Source organism: Acinonyx jubatus, chromosome A2, assembly GCF_027475565.1.
Source record: "Acinonyx jubatus isolate Ajub_Pintada_27869175 chromosome A2, VMU_Ajub_asm_v1.0, whole genome shotgun sequence".
Classification (NCBI taxonomy): domain Eukaryota; kingdom Metazoa; phylum Chordata; class Mammalia; order Carnivora; family Felidae; genus Acinonyx; species Acinonyx jubatus.
Genome location: NC_069383.1, coordinates 64109627 through 64129911, shown reverse-complemented (window position 1 = coordinate 64129911; position 20285 = coordinate 64109627). Strand labels below are relative to the sequence as shown.

The window sequence follows — 20285 nt, the reverse complement described above, 5'->3', positions numbered from 1 at the left end:
TTTCTTTAGTAGTAACTTAAGTTAGCAACGTCTCTTTTTACGTCCAGTGTACTCTGAGTAACTCCTTACACGACAAAAGCCAGAAACAAAAATTGCCTCCCAAGGATTTGGGCTGGCGCTGAAACCTCAGGGATTTGTGTAGGAAGAGCGGCGCAGGGTCCGGGAGGGCTCTCGGCTCCCTCTCGTCACTACTCGGCTCGTCTCGGTTTCCTCTCGGTTCTTGCTCGGCTCTGTTCGGCCCCTCCTCCCACGGGGCGGGGGGTTGGGGAGACAGAGAGAGATAGAGACAGAGAGAGACAAGGAGAGCGGCGGCAAGTTCGGCGCATGCGTTCACGTCTGTGGCTGCTTTTAGGGCCGTGCTTTGCCGTGTATTTTCACTTCCTTCTCTTCAGAGCTGTATCCGGGTCGTTGCTTTCTCTATTGTCTCAGGCAAACGGCCTCGGACTTTGCGAATTCTGGGTCTTTTGTTGCATCTGGTGCAGGCTAATAAAGTTTTTCTTTCTTTTCTTTTCTTTTTTTTCTAACAGTTTTGACGGAGGAAATTTACTGCCCGGGGCTGCTGGGGCCTGAGGGCGCCTCTGACAGGGGAGCCGTGGGAAGGGGCGCGAGCTGCAGGGGCCGGTTCGGCGAGGAGTAGGGGGCGGGGTGGGGGGCGGGAGGGGACCGGGGCCGCTCTAGAGGCGCTCGGGTCCGGTCGCTGCACCGATTTTAAGTAGCATCTTTCGGATTTGTTGCCGCGGTATCAGTCCCGACCTCGGCGCTGCCTGGGCTCTCGAAGCCTCTCCCTAGGTCTCCTCCAAACGACCACCTCACGGATTCCTTAGTAAGTGTGTCGGAGGCCTCCGGCGGGAGAAAGGTGCATTTCAGCCCTTCTAGAAGTCAGGGCCTGTGGGAGCTGGGTGGGGGTGGCAGATTCCTGCGGGAAACTGGACCTTTTTTGGACCTTCCACGTACACGGGAATGAACAGGCTTCTTTTATTACCTGGGCTTTGCGGTTTCTTTGTATTGACTGTTACCATATCTAAGTGAGGGATTATGAACAAGTGGCAGAAACATAACAATGTGCAAGAGGGTCAGCTTCGCTTTTGGCCGGCCTGGGTTCGCCTTTGCCGTACCCCAGGCTGGAGCTGTAGGTGTTGCTGCCCAGCCCTCCCCAGCCCGCGTACCCACCGCGAGCTTCTTACACCATTTGCTGAGAACTGAATTAGACAAAGATTCCCTGCACGAGGTCATCTGTGTCTTCCCTCAGCATCACAGGTGTCTTCTGCCCTTGGTGTGATTATTAATGACGATGTAATGCTTTTCTCTTAACAGTGGATCGCAGCTCCAAGAGGAGGCAGGTGAAGCCTTTGGCAGCTTCTCTGCTAGAAGCTCTCGATTATGATAGTTCAGATGACAGTGATTTTAAAGTTGGAGATGCCTCAGGTAAATGTTTCCTTCTCGCTTCCCTTTTCTCAGCTTCCTGGAATTGGGCTTATTTTCAGAGCCTATTAAAAATCGGTTTTGATTTAAGTGCCAATTTAAAGTTAAAGCACATAAACTTCATTTATTTTGTCCATGTGATTTCCCTAAGGTTCTTTTACTAGAACCTACCGTTGCTTCTGTTTATGTTGATACTCAGATAATTAGCAGGCAGAAAAAAACTTACTCCATTGATTCGAAAGCGTTTTCTCTATTCTTTACTCAAAAATGTATTTATGCTTATTTTATGGATAGAGGGAAAAAAACGAGAAGTATTGCGAAATCAATAAATACTCTGGGAGTATCGTGAGCCATATACAGCCCATGAGCAGGGTTCTTTTCAAATCACTTGACACCCTCTGAGGGGAGTTTTGCTGTTTGTCTGTTAGCTCCCTTACCAGAATAAAATTAGCCAGTGTGAAAAGTTGTACTTCGTGGTAGGTGTTGGACCTTGTGGATTGGGCCTTCCAAACAACTCTGAAGTATAAAGATACATGTTTGCTCATTATACTTTGTGATTCTAAAAACAGTAAACTTTTTAAAAAGGTCATATATTCACATACTAAATGGAAAACAGAAAAATATGGTTTTCCATGGTATCTTCTGTTTATTGTGCTTCATGTATATAGTTTTAATTGCAGGAATCTGAGAAATGCATACAAATTGTGTTTATTTTATGTGAAAAATACTAATACACACGAACAATAAAATTATTTTAAATCTGTCCCCTTTTGTTGGAGATTTAAATAAAATGAGAAGTTAAAGCCTTTTCAATTTCATTCCTTTAGTACTTTTAATATATTCTTCCGGAGAGCTTTCTATACTTAGTCCTTTCTCTCTCCTTTCCTCTGGTTTTTCTTTTTTTTTTTTTCTCCTGCTAGGGATGGTAGGAGATGAAATTAGGTTGTGTTGTGTTTCTGATATTACTTTCAATAGCATCAGCAAGTAGAATTTGCATTGTGATATACTGAGAACATTTTATTTCTATAATCTCATTTAACTTTTATAATAACTTAATGAAGGAGATACTATTTTACAGAAAACAGGACTGAATTCAAAGAACTTGCATGAGGTCACTTAGGCCATAATGGATATATTTGACTCCAAAATTTAATAATCTTTTCACTGCTTTGATCCTAAAAGTAAATAGATGTGATTTTAAACTGAAGCTACCTGGATGTTATGACTAATTGAGGTCACTCCCAACAATCAAAAGTTAAGTTTATCTTGCCTTTTAATCTTTGCTTCTCAGCTACTTTCTTTCTCATTTAGTCAATTCACTGATGTTTGGTCCTTCCAAAGAAGGGGAAAAAAAGGGACGGGAGGTAAAATCCAAAACTATTTAAGTTCTCTTGGTGAGAACCTTGGTAGATAAGAATATTTTTGGTGAGAGTGTAGTTTTGGTCAAGGTTGTTAACTGTGACAACAGTCGTTGGGTCTCAGAAGTTATGAGTTATTTGAACACCAATTATGAAAAAACTCTAAAGCCAAATCTTTAAGTGTTCCATAATTGTTTCTGTGACAATAAATCCTCACTTGGTAGGTTTTTTTGTTTTATTGAGATGTAGTCATTTACAGGTATCACTAGCACTTGTCTTTACAAAGGTTAAAACAATCTAATGATACAAACTACTTTCTCAAGATAATTTTTGGTATCAAGCTAAGTATAGATTCCTGATCTTGTAAATCTTAATCAGAGTTGATGGGAATTATCACTTATGTATGAAAAATGGGAGGATGAGTTGTTAGGCTGATAATTTTTTTAAAAATCTCTTAAAAACACTAAAAATATATATACATTCTGTTCCCTCTTGTATCATACCTAGTCTGTTCTATTTGTAATTTACTTCTTTGGCCCCTGTGCAGTTCTTATGCTATTGTAAAGGAGATTATAGTAGAAAATGATTTTGTTTAAAGTGGTTAATAGCAATTGAATCTTATTTTCCATTTTTGGTTAAGGTGCATTCGTGTCCCTCATAGCTGAGGTGGTGGCTTACTCTAGATTACTAGTGTTTCCTGTTTGTATCCTTTCTTTGCCTGAGGTAGTTGAACTCTTACAAGAAATAAGACATAGATTCTTCGTTGGTTTTCAGTCATGTTAGAGTTGTGCGATCCCAATCCTATGTATGAGTAGATGAAACTGAAGTGGAGAAATAGCTTACCATCTGTCTGATCAAAGCTTTTAAAAGCAATGTCTAGCAATGACTTGTTGAATGAACTACTGACTCCCTTAGAACTTAATATTAAAATGATTAGATTGGTTGGCCTCCATTTTTATTCATGGGATTCTGTGCATCAATTTCTTTTGCTCTTCATTTTGAATTCAGAAATTCTGGCTAAAAAACTTCATATTTCTGTTTGGCTTTGAGAATATAGACAATTCTGAAAGATTATATTCAATACCTTTGCAGGTAAACATAATTTTATTCATGTAGTTCTCAGTGATAAAATACAAAAAGGTAAATATTGATCAAAAAATGACCTGCCAATAAGATTGGCAAGTGATGTTAATGGCCAAAAGTCCTTTAGAAAAGTGCAAACTGAAAATAGATCATCTTTTGTTTTTTCTTTAATGTGAAATTAGAGCTGAATTTCTTTTTTTAAAATACGTTATTTTTAAGTAATCTATACATCCAACATGGGGCTCAAACTCACAACCCCAAGATCAAGAGTCACATTAGAGCTAAATTTCTCATTTTTGGTTGAGGGCAGTCAGTAAATAAATTGTAAAATTAATAAGTTTTAAAACATTAGAATTATGGTGATAACCACCAGAAGAACCATATGTAGACATGTTAAACTGAACCACATAAAATTACCATTTTAGATTATTGGCAGTTTTATCATTTAACCTAGTTAGACTGGTTATATTTGAGACTTGATCCTAGGATTGGGGTTAGGAGAGATTACATTTAGTAATCTGATCAATGTTTTTGAAGATGAGTGCTTGTATTCCTTCTAAATAAAACAAAATAGCAGTGTTGTTTCCACTAACACACTGGCCTAGGTAGGATGATTAACTTTAGATCTTGGGCCATAGTTAGTTTAGTTAGGACAAATTGCCAGAAAATAATTTACCTGAAGGGTCAGGCTGCTACTTTGCTTTGGTAGTATTTTGCACTTAATCTAATTTAGGCTAATTGGTCAGGATATGTTTATTGATCTTTAGTTTTGTTTAAGAGCACTTTGCTGGATATTATGGTGATTTCACAAAGAAAAGTGATGATATTAGAATAATTAAATCAGTAAAATAATGCAAGGCATGATTGATTACTTGTGTAGTTTAAGTCAAGGAGATAGGACTACTTTATCTAGAACAATTCATTGAGGAGATGAGTTGAACTAGAAACTGAAGGAGAAGCAGCCTAGGTGAGGGAAACCTTAAATATTAGAAATGTGGAGCCTGGAAAATGTCCAGGGGATTGGGGATCTGGATTGAGTAAAAGAATAAAAGAGATGTGCTTGGGAAAATATAATGAGGTTAAATTGAGGCTTTATATTGCTGGACTAGGGTTTCTCAATCTTTTTTTTTTTTTTTTTAACGTTTATTTATTTTTGAGACAGAGAGAGACAGAGCATGAACGGGGAGGGTCAGAGAGAGGGAGACACAGAATCTGAAACAGGCTCCAGGCTCTGAGCTGTCAGCACAGAGCCTGACAAGGGGCTCGAACTCATGGACCGCGAGATCATGACCTGAGCCGAAGTCGGCCGCTTAACCGACTGAGCCACCCAGGCGCCCCTAGGGTTTCTCAATCTTGGCACTATTAGCATTTTTGTTACATAACTCTTTGTAATGGAGGCTTGCCATGTTTATTGTAGGATGTTTAGCAGCATCTGTTTTCTACTTACTAAATGCCTGTAGTATCTCTTCTTCCTTCCACCGCCACAGCACCCCTGTCTCTCATGGTGACTATTCATCCATTGCTTCTAGTCATTGCCAAATGTTCTCTGAGGGACAGAATTCAAATTGTTCTTACTTGAGAACCACTGGTCTAAATTTACCCCAAAAATGTTAAATGACACAGATAATGAATAGAAGAGGAGTTGTGTTGGTTGACTGGTTGACTTTTTAAGAAGGATGTACAGGATTAGTCAAAAATGGCCTCAAGGAGATAACTGAATAACCTGTAGACTGGTGTTCTGTCTATTCTGTATTGTGTATATTTATAAATGCTAATCGCTATTGCATTAGATCAGTGAAGGGAATAGTTAATTAAGGTTGATGAACAAAGATGATTCTTTACATGGCAAAGCTAAAATAAAACTGAGTCAAATCATACCAATTTTATTGTTTAATATTTATCATGGGGAGAACTTAAGCACTGAATATTGTGAAAGAATTCTTGAAAGTTGTTTTTTAAAATCTGTGTCTGTAAAAAATTGCTTAACTGTCAAATAGCTATTGTTTCGAGAGTTTGCTATATTGTGTATTTGAGAAAGGTTACTTTTTACTTAACTGAATAGAAAAGAGGGATTTCAATTTTAAAGCTTTTTTCCTAAAAAAAAAATAAATTTATTGAAGAGTTAGAATTGCTTCTAATGCTAAGTATCTGACTTACGTGATGTATCTGACTTATTTCTCTAGTCTATTATTACCTTTAAAAAAAAAAGATGTAAGAGTGATGGATTTGGAACTTGACAGAGTCATTGTTTGAATTTGTAATAATAGGAAATTTTTCTTTGCAGCCTACAAAAATATAATTATAGACAAAGACTCTGATTTTCTCATTGTTATTTTTGTCAAGCTATGTTTGTAACTAAATATTGTTTATCTCCATCCCTCAAGTGCATATGTACCAAAAAGAAGTGATGACTAATCAGATGTGAAGAAGTTATTTTTCAGAAATCAAAGAAAGATAAAATTTGATATAATCCTGATGCCTGCAGTTGGAGTGTGAATAATGTATTGTATTTGGAGAATGAAGGGTTGGGTAAGCTACTAGGTTTTGGATTTGTGGAAAAATTTCAGATTCATCTAATAATATGTTAACATATGTAAAGCATTTAAATCTTTTTTCAAATTGCTTTCTATTCAGACATGATTATAAAACAAAAACAGAATCAAAGAGTATCAATTTCCCTATACATTTAAAAATAAATGATTGGCATTGGCAACAACAACAACCAAGACAAAATCATAAAAATTTTTAACATTTTGTAAAATTTACCAAGCAATAGCAAAGTTGGATTGGTCTCAGCTTTTTTTTTTTTTTAATTTTTTAATGTTTATTTATTTATTTATAAACATTATTTTTAATATTTATTTGTCTACCAGAGGTAGACAGAGTGAGAGCAGGGGAGGGGCAGAGAGAGAGGAAGACCCAGAATCTGAAGCAGGCTCCAGGCTCTGAGCTGTCAGTGCAGAGCCCAACGTGGGGCTTGAACTCATGAAGGGTGAGATCCTGACCTGAGCTGAAGTCAGATGCTTAACTGACTGAGCCAACCAGCTGCCCCTAGATTGGTCTCAGTTTTGATTAGGTACCCACGTTTGTGCCCCAGTTAATCTTACTTTTGTTATCTGTTGTTGTTTTTATTGGTAAAAATTATTAGGAATGCCTTTTAGGTATTTCTAAAAAGTATCTCTGTTAATGGGGACCATCTCTCTTAATTATGGCATTGCTTGCAAGATGTTCCAATTTTCTGTAGTCAGTATGCACAAAGACTCTTTTTTGACTTAGAAGTGTTTAGTTAATTCTGCTTATTATTTATTAGATCCTTATTTTAAAATATCTGGAAATTATTTTACCATAAGTAGTGTTTCATTGTAGGTTGGGTTTAATTATGAGTGGTGTTAAAAAAAAATCACAATTTTCTTAACAATTTGCAGAACTGCTGGACTGAAAACAAGTTACCTAGTTGTGGGTGATATTCTTTATTTTTGAAATTCAGGAAGCTCACAAATCCAAAAATGTTTCTTAAGTTTGGTACACACTTGTTTCATGGTAAAACCTAATTGGAACTGATAGTTTATTTGTAGTGTTGCCTTATCGTACTTATCATACTTTTTAATGCAGATACGTGTTTCATTATAGGATAGTGCCACAGACCTCACTGGAGATTTTAGTGTAATATATTGTGTATATACCATGTTACCCTTCTAAAATCTGAAAAAAATCAAAATTTTGAAAGACATCTGGCTCCAAAAGTTTCACCTAAGGGATTGTTGACCTACATGGTACTGCCATTGTGTTCTATGTAAGATTATTTAGAGAGGTTCCTCCCCCCACCTGCCACAGTTTTGAATAAGTCTTGGGTTCCTGCATGGTCATCTTGAGATTGACAATTATTTTGTAGGGTCAGCCAGTATCTATTGTATGTTAGTCTTTATTTTTTATGTGATTTAACTTGCAGGATTTTTTTAATCAGTCATTTGTAAAGTATTCCTAGGATATTTTAGATACTTGATACTAATTACGACTTTCTTTCTTTTAATGCCCAGTTAATTATAGTGGCTAAGGCTGGTTAACAGAAATTAAAATGGTGTGGAAACATAGACTTTTTTCCACCATTTTTATTACCCTTTTCTTGGTTATATGCTCAAAAAATTTATCACTCTACAGATTTTGCTGATGGTGTTGACCACGACCTGATTATGACTGGTTGTTTCTTATTTCTTCCTGTTCCTTTCCTTTTTTCTCCTTTCCTTTATTTTAGATTTTTATTAATTTGATTAGGTATAAAGAGGATTTGAAGGTTACTGGGTAGTGTTGGTCTAAGACAGCCTGGCCTGCCCTCATCAGGAGTGGAAGAAACTTGCCAGAAAGCTTGAAGTCTTGCATGAATTCTTTAATATTCTCAGCCTATCTTTCTAGTGACTACTGTGGTTGCTCATTTCCAAGATAGATTCTCTTTTTAAAAAATTATTAATTTCTTTCATTCTGGGGGCTAGTGTAGTTACTGCCTAGAATTTTTGAAAGTTTAGGTGGCTCTTACTGATAGGAAACGTATCCTAATAAGCAGGAAAATTGATAAGAGCTCTTGCAACTTCTATTAACTGTGCTAGTGCTATTGTCTCTTTTCACCTGTGAACTTGGTACTCATAAAATTGATTGGTATGTTAGGGATGTTGACTATCATAAATACCTGTGCTCATTTTTGCTGGGTAAAGAGTGAAAGAAATGAAACCAAGTTTTTTGGGCCAGATTTTTCTTGTTCTGAATGTGACTCAACACTTGTAGGTTCATACAGTTTATGAAAGGAAGATGGAAGAGAAGAAGAATTTGATCTGTATTATATAATTAAGTTACAATTAAGTGCCCAATTTAAAAAGAAACACCTTTACTTTTAGGGGAAAAAAACTGTTTCTAGGGTACCAAATATAGCATGAGCTATATGACACAAAATAGTGCTCTGCTTTTTAAAGCATGTTTTAATTTAGAGTTACATATATTCATCTTCATTAGTGCTATATTGAATTAAAACCATTATACCAACTTCATTGATTTATTTAATCAGGTTGGGAATGTCTACCATTCTTTGACTTAACTTTGTTTATATTGTTTTGCAAGTTGCTCACAAATTTTGGTGGTTTCATTTGTGTCAGCGTTGTGTGTGTGTGTGTGTATGTATATACATATGTGTGGTTTTTTTTTCTCATATTTTCAACAGATTCTGAAGGGAGTGGTAATGGAAGTGAAGATCCTTCAAAGGACAGTGGAGAAGGTTCCTGTAGTGATTCTGAAGAAAATATTTTAGAAGAAGAACTGAATGAAGATATTAAAGTAAAAGAAGAACAACTTAAAAATTCTGCAGAGGAAGAAATACTGTCCTCAGAAAAACAGTTAATTAAAATGGAAAAGAAGGAGGAAGAAGAGAATGGAGAAAGACCTAGAAAGAAAAAGGAGAAAGAGAAAGACAAGGAAAAAGAGAAGGAGAAAGAAAAAGAGAAAGAGAAGGAAAGAGAGGAGAAAGAAAAAGCAACAGTATCTGATAATGTGGCTGCTTCTGCTGCTTCTACCACACCAGCCATAAGTCCTCCTGCTGTTAACACATCTCCATCAGTCCCCACTACAACAACTACTACAGAGGAACAAGTCAGTGAGCCAAAAAAGTGGAACCTTCGTCGAAATCGACCGCTTTTGGATTTTGTATCCATGGAAGAGCTGAATGATATGGATGACTATGACAGTGAAGATGACAATGATTGGCGACCTACTGTAGTAAAGAGAAAGGGAAGATCTGCATCTCAGAAAGAAGGAAGTGATGGAGACAATGAGGATGATGAAGATGAGGGAAGTGGAAGTGATGAGGATGAGAATGATGAAGGCAATGATGAAGATCACAGCAGCCCTGCCAGTGAAGGGGGTTGCAAGAAGAAGAAGAGTAAAGTTCTTAGCAGAAACAGTGCTGATGATGAGGAACTGACCAATGATAGCCTGACACTATCTCAAAGCAAGAGTAATGAGGTAGATCAACCCAATTTTTATGATATCTGTCTGTCTGGGGAAAAGGGAATTCTTCTCTAAACCATTCTGCTCGTTATATTAAGTAGCTTCCTTGAAATCCTATTTATAGACAGCTGTGGGAGTGAATGAGCACCTTACTGTAACTTTATTCATTTGGTCAGCCAGCCTTTATTGAGTATCTACTATTTGTCACCGTCCTCAAGGAGCTCACAATCACCGTCTTCAAGGAGCTTACAGTCTATATAGTTAGAGAAATATTTTTATACCCATAGACTAGGGAAACGGTAGTTTTCCTTTCCCCTTTCTATTCTCTCATCCCATTGTTCATAGGACTGCTGAACGGTGCTCAGTGAATTATGGAAACAAAGGTCACCTTTATTTCAACTTAGTTATATCCTGTATCCACATGAAAATTTAGACTTCTAGAATACTCTAGAGTAGGACAACAAACAGCTTAATGATTGCCTCAGACTTTTAGAGACTCACTTTAAGGTTACTTCCTTTACCAGTTGTAACACTCATCATCTGAATAGTCACCAAGTCTTTGCTTTAGATGTAGGGGAGTATATGTATACGTATATTTAGTGAATAAGTTCTGTCTGCAAAGAAATGAAAAAGAAAAATCAAACATTCCTGTCATAAAACAAACATTTCTGTCATAAAACTACAGTAATGACTCCTTCCACTTGAAGTTCTACTACCGAAAGTTAGGTTTATCCATTGGGCCCAAGATGCAACATTCAAGACTCTTCAGTCAAACACATCTATGTCTCTTTGTCTGTGTGTTTATGTATATGTTTTTCTTCAAAAGAAAGATTGAGTTGTCGTCTTACATGTAGATGTACCTGTTACATCAACATGTAGAACTATAATTAAGTCTGTCATTTCTGTTAATGTGTTTATTGTCATGAAAATTCACTTCTTTAGCAAGCACTTTTTTTTTTTTCTTCATATCATTGAAATAGGGTAAACTGGTAGGGAGAATTTCCTTGTATACTTTATTCTTTTACATTACTTCTACTTAAAAGTTTTTCATAGCAGTGATTACCTATTTTAAGTAGGTTTCATTTAAAAACTTGGTAATTTTTCTTACTAGAATACTAAGTAACAGGCTCTGAGTGGGTTATATGCTGGTAGTGATGAAATAGTTTATATTTTAAATGATAAACATTGGCAAACTTCTAGGTTATCCACTTTCATGTGAAGAATGTTGCCTGCTTCCAGTGCTATCCTAATTCTTATATTTAGGTAATGGAAAATTGTCATTTGGAATATGATATTTACAATGCTATAGCACAAACAGTTCCATATTCCCAGTGCCAATTTGGGGAAATAGAAATATGGAAAAATCAGTTGTTCAGATTTGATTTAGGCTTTATCCAGTGTATTTTTTGATTTGATTTGATTTAGGCTTTATCCAGCTTATTTTATAGTATTTAGTACTCAGTTTCTCTCAAGTTAGTAAGTTTACCTTTGGCAGCATCACTTTCTTACTTCATTTTTATTAGTCTGACGTTCACAAAAGTAGGCTGGCTCACGACAGAGGCAGAGTTAGATTAATGGTAAGGTGTGGAAAATACCAGCATATGTTTAGAAATTTGCCACATAGAATGTATACATTATCTACTTGTTAATAATCTGTAATACATAACATATTGCTTAAGAGGTTGTAGACTGTCCTTTATGGTACATTGGAAGGCCACATGTGCTATTTTAGGGTTTTTTTTTCCTACCAGAAGAGACTTTAAATAATGGGACTTTATAGATTTAGATTAAGTCCCAAAGAAATGAGATTCCAGAGTATTTCTTGGAAATGTGCCTCAGTAAAATTGTCAAGAAGTTGCTTATAGTAGCTAAATTAATTTCTCTTGTGTTAATTTATGTTAATTTTCCTTTTGCTCTACCCCCTGCAGAGATGTAGAAAAACTGATAGAAAGTTAGTTTTCCCTTGATAATATTCTACCTGAAAGCTTGGTGACTATTTTTCCCCAAGAATCTTCAGTAATTTTTGATAATTCTATTTCTATTTAAATGTTACTCAAGTTAGATAAAAAAATTAATAAAAACTAATCAATGGAGATTATTATTTTATATTTCTGAATTTCATGTTTATATGCTCTTGATTTTGTAAAAATGACTAAAGGTAATTCTTATTGTCTTTGGCCATTGTTTGTATCTTAATCTTCCCGGTTATTTTAGGTAGTGATACCTTGGCAAGTATCTATTAGTTAATACATATATATTTGATTATATTCAGAAGTTTAATTTTTCTCTGCTTTTATTTTAAGTATTCAAATATTACTTTGTAGTAGAGATATATTTAGTTTATAAGCAGCAAACTTTCTTAGCTGCTATGTTAAGTACTTTTGTAGGGAATTGATGTTGGACATCCTGTAAATGATGCCCAGAAACTTTAATAAATTTAAAGTTTTTTTAGGGGAATTTGATTTTGGGGGGGGGGGCTGGGGACCTTTTATAACTACTGACTCTTCTTTTTAATGTTTATTTATTTATTTTGAGAGAGAGAGTGTGAGCAGGGAGGGGCAGAGAGAGAGGGAGAGTGAGAATCCTGAGCAGACTCTGCACTCTGGGCACAGAGCCTGACCTGGGGCTTGATCTCATGAAACAGATCACGACTGAGCTGAAACCAAAGAGTCAGGTGCTTAACCGACTGAGTCACCCCTGTGCCCCTTACTATTGACTCTAAAAGCCTTAACATGCCTTTGCCATAGGCCTTGAAATACTCTAGAACAGTGGTTTTCAACTGCTTTTTGTCTCAGAACCCCTTTATGCTCTTAGAAAATCATTGAGGACCCCAATGTAGGTTATATATTTTGTTATTTACCATTTCAAATTAAAACTCAGAAATTTCAAAAAATAAGACATGCAGAAGCACACCAGTTGTCAGATTGATGACCCTATCCCATGTTATGTAGTTCTGGAAGACTACATTATATAACCATGAGAGAAAGTGAAAAAGGCAAATAACTTTAGTATTGTTATGAAAATAACCTTTCTCTTCTGGACCCTATGAAACAGAATCCCACAGACCACACTTTGAGAACTAACGTTTTACACCTGGGCATTTGGTAAACCTGCAGTTTTACATATGGGCACTTGCCTTTGCCTGTAACATTATGACATTTTTGAACTTAGCATGGTTTAAATAATCCCCTTGGAATATGGTTATATGTCTTCTTCAGACTTTTATCTTGATGCTTTTAGATTAATTTATATTATGTTCCTTTTTGGTTTTCTGAAGTAAATCTTGGTGATGGGTGTGTAGCATTTTCAGAGAATGGTTCCCATTTTTAGGACTTTGAAGTGAGAGCTTTGGTTGAGAATTAATATTTGATAGAAAATCATATCATATTTCAATAGAAATTTTCAGGTGAAAGTTTTTTGGTTTCTTTTTATAAAATACTCTTATGTTAAATGGATTAGATTAGATGTTAAATGGATGTGAAGAAATGGCAATTGTCATCTGACTTTGGTAATTAAAAATTTTGCCAAAATTTATAAAGAGCTCCTTCTCTTTGGGGCTTCTGACTTATTAAATATTAAGTGCCTTTTTACACATTTCAATATAAAGCAAACAAACTGCTTTAAAACCTAAAAAAACAGTTTGTAATATTGTATTTTATTTGAGATTCTTGAGGATTTAACTTCCTTAAAAAACTTAGGGGAAGACCTGTTGCTCAAACTCTTTGGTATACTATTTTTTTTTCACATCTTGAGAACAAGTGGATTCTTTTAATTCTAGTTTTACATGAAGTGTGCTGGAATTCCCTTAAAAAAATTTTTTTTTTAACATTTATTTATTTTTGAAAGACCGAGACAGAGCACAAGCAGGGGAGGGGCAGAGAGAGAGGGAGACACAGAATCTGAAGCAGGCTCCAGGCTCTGAGCCATCAGCACAGAGCCTGACGCGGCACTCAAACCCACAAACCGTGAGATCATGACCTGAGCCAAAGTCATGGATGCTTAACTGACTGAGCCACCCAGGTGCCCCTGGAATTCCCTTATATTAAACACATAAAAGTTAGATAGAATTTATCTTGTATATATTATTTATAAGCATCTATGTGGAATACATATATAAATGAACACTAAACATATTTTAGAACCCATTGAGAACATTGGGCAGTATTACCATTTTAGGTGTAAATTTTAAATCCCAAGGGTAAATGAAATAATTTACTATAAATAGTCATTGAATTATTACTACAGTGCCCCATTCTTAATTACCATTAGATTCCATTATTCTATAATATTAAAGTTATATCCTAGGTGATACTCTTGTGCCATTCCAAACCTACTTTCTCAATTACTATTTTTATGTAAAAATCAATATTTTCAAAAGATATATTTTTTGGTAAAAACTTGAGCCTAACTATCTTGTCCAGAAACTTGAAAAATGATACACATCTTCAGAAGTATGCCAATAAAAATTGATACTAAATTTGCTTTTTATTTGATCACAAGTGTTCTCAACCCATGTTTGATGTATTAACGACAACGTGGAGCATAATATTTGAAGAGAATGTGTTGCTTAGATTTTCCCACTGAAGCGTTATCTGTCAATCATTTGGTAGGGCTCCAGTTCCCCTTCATTACTCTTGTCTTTGAAATACATTTCTGGTAAGAGTCTCAAATGATGGGGATCAGGGGGCCAGAAATACCAGTTAATTTTGATTTTTCTGCCTCTAAATGATAATATGTGTGGAGAGAATTTGGTATAGATACACAATTGAAACATTTACTGTTTTTGTTTTTTTTTTTTTCTCAGCAAAATGGAAAAATAGGAAAATAATAGAATTAGAGCTACCTATTAGTGCTAATTTACTTTTTTCCCACATGGGTAAACCTTTTTTCAAGGGCTCATTAGTTGTTGTAATTCCACCAGAGAAGTATTGGCAGCACCAATACTGTCAATCATCAAACTCTGGTTTCTGGTTATTGTCTAGATCTTTTTCTAGTCTATGATTTTTTTAACCTAGATGTGGTATTTTGGGGAAAAAGTCTTTTTTGGACACCATAGGAAAATATTTAAAGTAGCAGTGCTCACTGAAGCTTACAACATTTTGGGGGATTCCAAGGAAGATTCCTCAGTATAATAAATGGTCAGCTCATACTCCTCTTCTTGAACCACCTATAAGAAATAGGAAAGGAGAATGAGAATGAACACTTATTGAGTACCTCGTATGTCTTGGGAACATTGTTACCATACAGTTATCTTGCTAATTTTCACAACAATTTCATCAGGTAGGTATTATTTTTGTGATACCACTTTACAGATAAGAAAACTACAGCTTCGAGGTTCAACAGTTATTAAGTAGGAACTGAGAATGAAAGCCAAGAACATTGGGCTTTAAGTTAAATGCTGTTACATTGGAAGCTTGGCTGATGGAGCGAGAATCTGGGTAGAATTTTGTTTTGTTCAATGTACCAAACTACTATAAAATGTGAGTTTTCTTTTTAGGAAGTATTTTCTTCTCATGTCCAAAGCCCTCAAACTGCTTTGGCTTTGTAACAAGGAAGAACAAAATACAGTTTTCTTAAGTTTATTTATTTTGAGACAGAAAGAGAGAGAGGGAGAGTGAGCTTGAGTAGGGGGCAGAGGCAGCGAGCAAGGAGATAGAGCATCCCAAGCAGAGATGTGGGGTTTGAACTCATGAAACCATGAGGTCGTGACCTGAGCAGAAACCAGGAGTTGGATGCTCAATCGACAAGTGCCCCCAATTTTAAAGTAGTAAGATTCTCAAGAGAAGTGACACTGCCTCCTTGTTGACTTTTCCTTCATTTCTGATTTGTTTTACAGATCAGTTGCAATTTAGATGTATAACACAGAATTGAAAAAAAATGTTATTGATTGTGACATTGAAGTATCATACAAATGTCATTTACAATTGCTATGAAATGATGACTGTAAATGTTATCTGTGGTTATTGGTTTAAAGGAATATGAAAAAACATGGTTAGGTTTTTAAAATACGTAGACTCAAGTGCTGTCTTATACAATGCCCAATCTGGTGATACATGATAAGAATCATTGTCTTGTTAACCATTTAAAGTTTAAATCTGTAATGCAGTTTAAATTAGACAGGTAAACTCTTCTTTAATTTTATCTTTATATTTATTATGTCTTCCTCCTTTTATATTATAATTAGCTCCATATCTTTATTAGTTTACACTAGATCTTTCTTGACATGAACCTACTAGAGTACTCTCACTCTTTAGCAACTAGACAATCTGGATCCTTTTTAGATAGTTTTCTGTCTCTGTATACACAGATATGTCTATGCAGGCTCTCTTGGATCTGTCATCCAGTAATTTGATGACCCTGGAACTTCTGAATTCCTCAGCAGTTAAGGAGTGTAGAGTCTGTAACTATGCCATCACATACATATTTGCTTATGTGTTATCTTGAATTGATTTTTTTTCCTGTTTAACATATGTGTGTCTTGTCTCCCTTAAGGTAAGAGTATAAGCTTCCAAAGTATAGGAACCCTGTGTTAAACTTTTTAAACCCGTTGTACGGTTAATAATTACATGTGAGTTAATTTTTCCTTTCTCCTAGTTTAAGGGGTCAGACTATAATCTGGAATGGCAAAGCAGATGAAGAGTTGCATGCTTGCTTTTTCATTTCTTAAAGGAGAGAGAATATGGGACTTGTAGAGAAAATGAAAAATTAGAGGGTGCTTTGAGGGTCATTTGACAAAGAGATGGGTTTTCAAGTGTAATATGCTTTGAAATTACTAAAAGAATGGAGAATGCAGCATAATTTTAGAAATCCATAAAATAACTAAGTGGGAATTTTATTTATTGAAATTATCTTTTAATTTAAACGTGATTTTTCTGATATATTTTAATATTAGGACTCGCTGATTCTTGAGAAGAGTCAAAACTGGAGTTCTCAAAAAATGGACCACATTCTGATTTGCTGTGTTTGTCTTGGAGATAATAGCGAGGATGCTGATGAAATAATTCAGTGTGATAATTGTGGCATTACGGTCCATGAAGGTAATTTTGTTTTGTTTTGTCTCCTTGTTGAAACAGCTAATTGACACTGAATTTAAATGAGTAAAATCAGGTCTTTTGCATTTGTACTGTTCTAAAGTTCTTCTACAGTCTTTCATGGTGTTTCAATTGAAGCGACATCTCAAATCCTCAATGTATGAGGGTGTTATTTTTCAGATTATGTTAATTTAAAAATGTGTTTTTAAATGATTGAAATAGAAATATTATATGGAAATCGTAACATTGAAGGTCAGTGTTAAAATATTTTCATTCTTGATGGCATTTATTTCTAGTTTTTACATGAAATTTAGATACAGAAAAAAAGACTGTTTAAATACAGGAAAAAGTCTAGTATGTTAGTCTGGGAGAATGTTATTTAACATTCTGGGACGCCTGGGTGGCTCAGTCGGTTGAGCGGCCGACTTCACCTCAGGTCACGATCCCACGGTCCGTGAGTTCGAGCCCCGCGTCGGCTCTGGGCTGACGGCTCAGAGCCTGGAGCCTGCTTCCGATTCTGTGTCTCCCTCTCTCTGACCCTCCCCCGGGGTTCATGAGGGTCCCCCGGGGTTCATGAGGGTCCCCCGGGGTTCATGAGGGTCCCCCGGGGTTCATGAGGGTCCCCCGGGGTTCATGAGGGTCCCCCGGGGTTCATGAGGGTCAGAGAGAGGGAGACACAGAATCGGAAGCAGGCTCCAGGCTCTGAGCCGTCAGCCCAGAGCCGACGCGGGGCTCGAACTCACGGACCGTGGGATCGTGACCTGAGGTGAAGTCGGCCGCTCAACCGACTGAGCCACCCAGGCGCCCCCCCAAAAAAATTTTTTTTTAAAAATAAAAAGTTACATTCTAAGTCTAGTGATACATAGTTTCTTCTTTCCTGGTTATAATTTTCAATTTTAAACCAGTATTTATAGAGATTGTCTTTTTTTTTTTTTTTTTTTTAAATTTATTTATTTTGAGAGAGAGAGGGCGAGAGCACGAGCAGGTGAGGGGCAGAGAGCGGGGGAAAGACAGAACCGCAAGCAGCCAAGCAGACTTCCTGCTGTAGCACAGAGCCCAGGGCAAGGTTCAGTCTCAAGAACTGTGAGGTCCTGACCTGAACTGAGATCAAGAGCCCCCAGGCACCTCTAGAGATTATCTTTTAAGATCTAAGAGTGACTAACTATAATATATTGAGAATATTTTTGCCCATTTTATTTTTGAACCTTTTTCATTAATGTATTTGTTTTTTCACTTATTTTTTTTTTATTTTGACATAATTTGTGACTTACAGAAAAGTTATGAGTACTACAAAGAATTCCTATATATTCTTCACTCAGATTTCCCACATGGTAATATTTTGCTATTTTATCTTCTGTCCTGTAGCAATTTTGTTTTGAACTCTAGGAGGATAAACCGTAGACATAATGCCCCCTTCTACCCCTAAATACCTCAGTGTGTACTTCTTAACAAGAGCATTTTCTTACCATATAATTATAACCATGTAATTATCAAAGTCAGGAACACAGCATTGATTGAACTCTATGTAATCTACTGACTGTATTCATGTTCTGCCAGTCATCCCAATAATGTCAGTTAGAGCAAAATAAAATCTAGGATTATGCATTGCATTCAGTCATTATGCCTATTTGGTCATCTTTAATCTAGAACATTTTTGAGTCCTTGTGTTTCCTGCCATTGGCATTTTTGAAGAATACAGGCCAGTTCTTCTATAGAATGTCCTTAATACTATTTTTTTCTTATCTTTTCTTATGGTTAGATTCAGGTGACATGCTTTTGGCAAGAATGCCACAGGAGTTGTGTTCTCATTGTATCATATTAAGAAGCATAGAATATTTATTTTTCCAGTTATTGGTGATGTTACTTTGATCAATTGGTTGAGACAGTGTCTTCCAAGTTTCTCTGTGGTAAAGTTGTTATTTCGTCTTGTTAGCTGATTTTTTTCTATCGGGCCATGACAACCACAGAGCAGTTTTTCTGTGGCCTTGCCTTTACCTGCTCTTTTGATGTTACAGCCCTCCTCCCAAATAGTTCTGGTATTTGTGTGGGCCTATGGGACCTGCAGGGTCTGTGCTTCTGTGGCCAGTTCTCTTGCCTTCATATGAAGCTTCCCTTCCTTGCTGCCAAGTCTCAACTATGGAAATGTTTCCTATAACTATTACTCATTCACTTATTTTTTAATAATGTTTATTGAGTATCTTCTATATGCTTGCATTCTATAGGTTTTAGGCATGTAATATAAACATTGAAGCTTAATGTCTAGTAAGAGAGACAGGCAATGAAGAAATAAAAAAAAATAAATATATATCAGGTGGTAGTCTGGACTATGGAGAAAAATAAAGCAGGACAAGGAGTATTGGAAATGCTGTGGATGGGGGTGGTTAACAGGCAGGTGGAAGTTTGCGTTTACAAAGGGTGAAATGGAAAATCCTCTCTGATAAGGTGATATTTGAGCAGTGACCTGAAGGATGTAAGGAAGCAAGTCATGCAACTATTTGGGAAAAGAGTGCCCTAGAAAGAAGCAGTAGCAAGTATAAAGATCTTGAAGTGGGAACATGGTTGGAGTGTTTATATAATGGCAGGAACTAAGTGAACAAGCTTGCGAGTGGTGAAGGTAGAGATGGAATTAAACCAGGTGAGGCCTTGCAGGTCATAGATTTTATTTTATTTTATTAAAAATTTTTTTTTAACATTTATTTATTCTTGAGACAGGGTGTGAGTAGGGGAGGGGCAGAGAGAGAGAAGGAGACAGAGAAGCCAGAGCAGGGTCCAGACTTTGAGCTGTCAGCACAGAGCCCGATGGAGTGCTCGAACTCATGAACCATGCGATCATGACCTGAGCGAAAGTTGGACATTCAACTGACTGAGCCATCCAGGCGCTCCTTATTTTATTTTATTTTATTTTAAATGTTTACAGTTTATTTTTTTATTTTGAGAGAGAGAGAGAGCGCGCGCGCACAAGTGAGCAAGGGGCAGAGAGAGGGAGAGAGAGAATCCCATGAGGGGCAGAGAGGGACAGAGATGGAGAGAGAGAAGCAGGGCTCACGCAGTGCGGGGCTCGTGCTCACCTGATGCGGGCTTTAACTCACAAACTGTGAGATGGTGACTTGAGCCGAAGTCCAATGCTTAACCGATTGAGCCATCCAGGCACCCCATAGATTTTAGATTTGACTGTGATGGATGTGGGGAGACCTAAGTGAATTTTGGGCAGAGGATTAATATGATTTGATTTATGTTTTGGAAGGATCACTCCAATGATTATTGGGTTGGGAGTAGACTGAAGTGGGTCTAAATTGGGAATCAGGGAGACCATTGCAATGATGCAAGAGAGGAATCGGTTTTGAGGTAGATAGTAAAAATTTGGTTTTAAACTGTCTGGAGTTTAGGTAAGATGTTGGGACCA

At 36.5% G+C, this 20285-nt stretch overlaps 1 protein-coding gene across 5 annotated transcripts in view; it reads left to right on the top strand.

The window, feature by feature from the left end:
* The first annotated feature begins 343 nt into the window (after window positions 1-343).
* PHF14 (PHD finger protein 14) overlaps window positions 344-20285 on the top strand; it is a 207371-nt gene continuing 187429 nt past the window's right edge. For 3 of the 5 annotated variants that reach the window (XR_008296827.1, XM_015081217.3, XM_027071970.2), the window contains exons 1-4: window positions 346-823; window positions 1315-1425; window positions 9070-9866; window positions 16744-16888. Coding sequence is in view for 4 of the 5 variants with exons in the window: in XM_015081217.3 (XP_014936703.3) it covers window position 823; window positions 1315-1425; window positions 9070-9866; window positions 16744-16888 (1054 nt within the window). In the remaining variant the exon portion in view is untranslated. Of the gene's footprint in view, window positions 824-1314; window positions 1426-9069; window positions 9867-16743; window positions 16889-20285 lie in introns of all 5 variants that reach the window. The other 2 variants (XM_027071968.2, XM_015081218.3) reach the window with 2 other exon arrangements.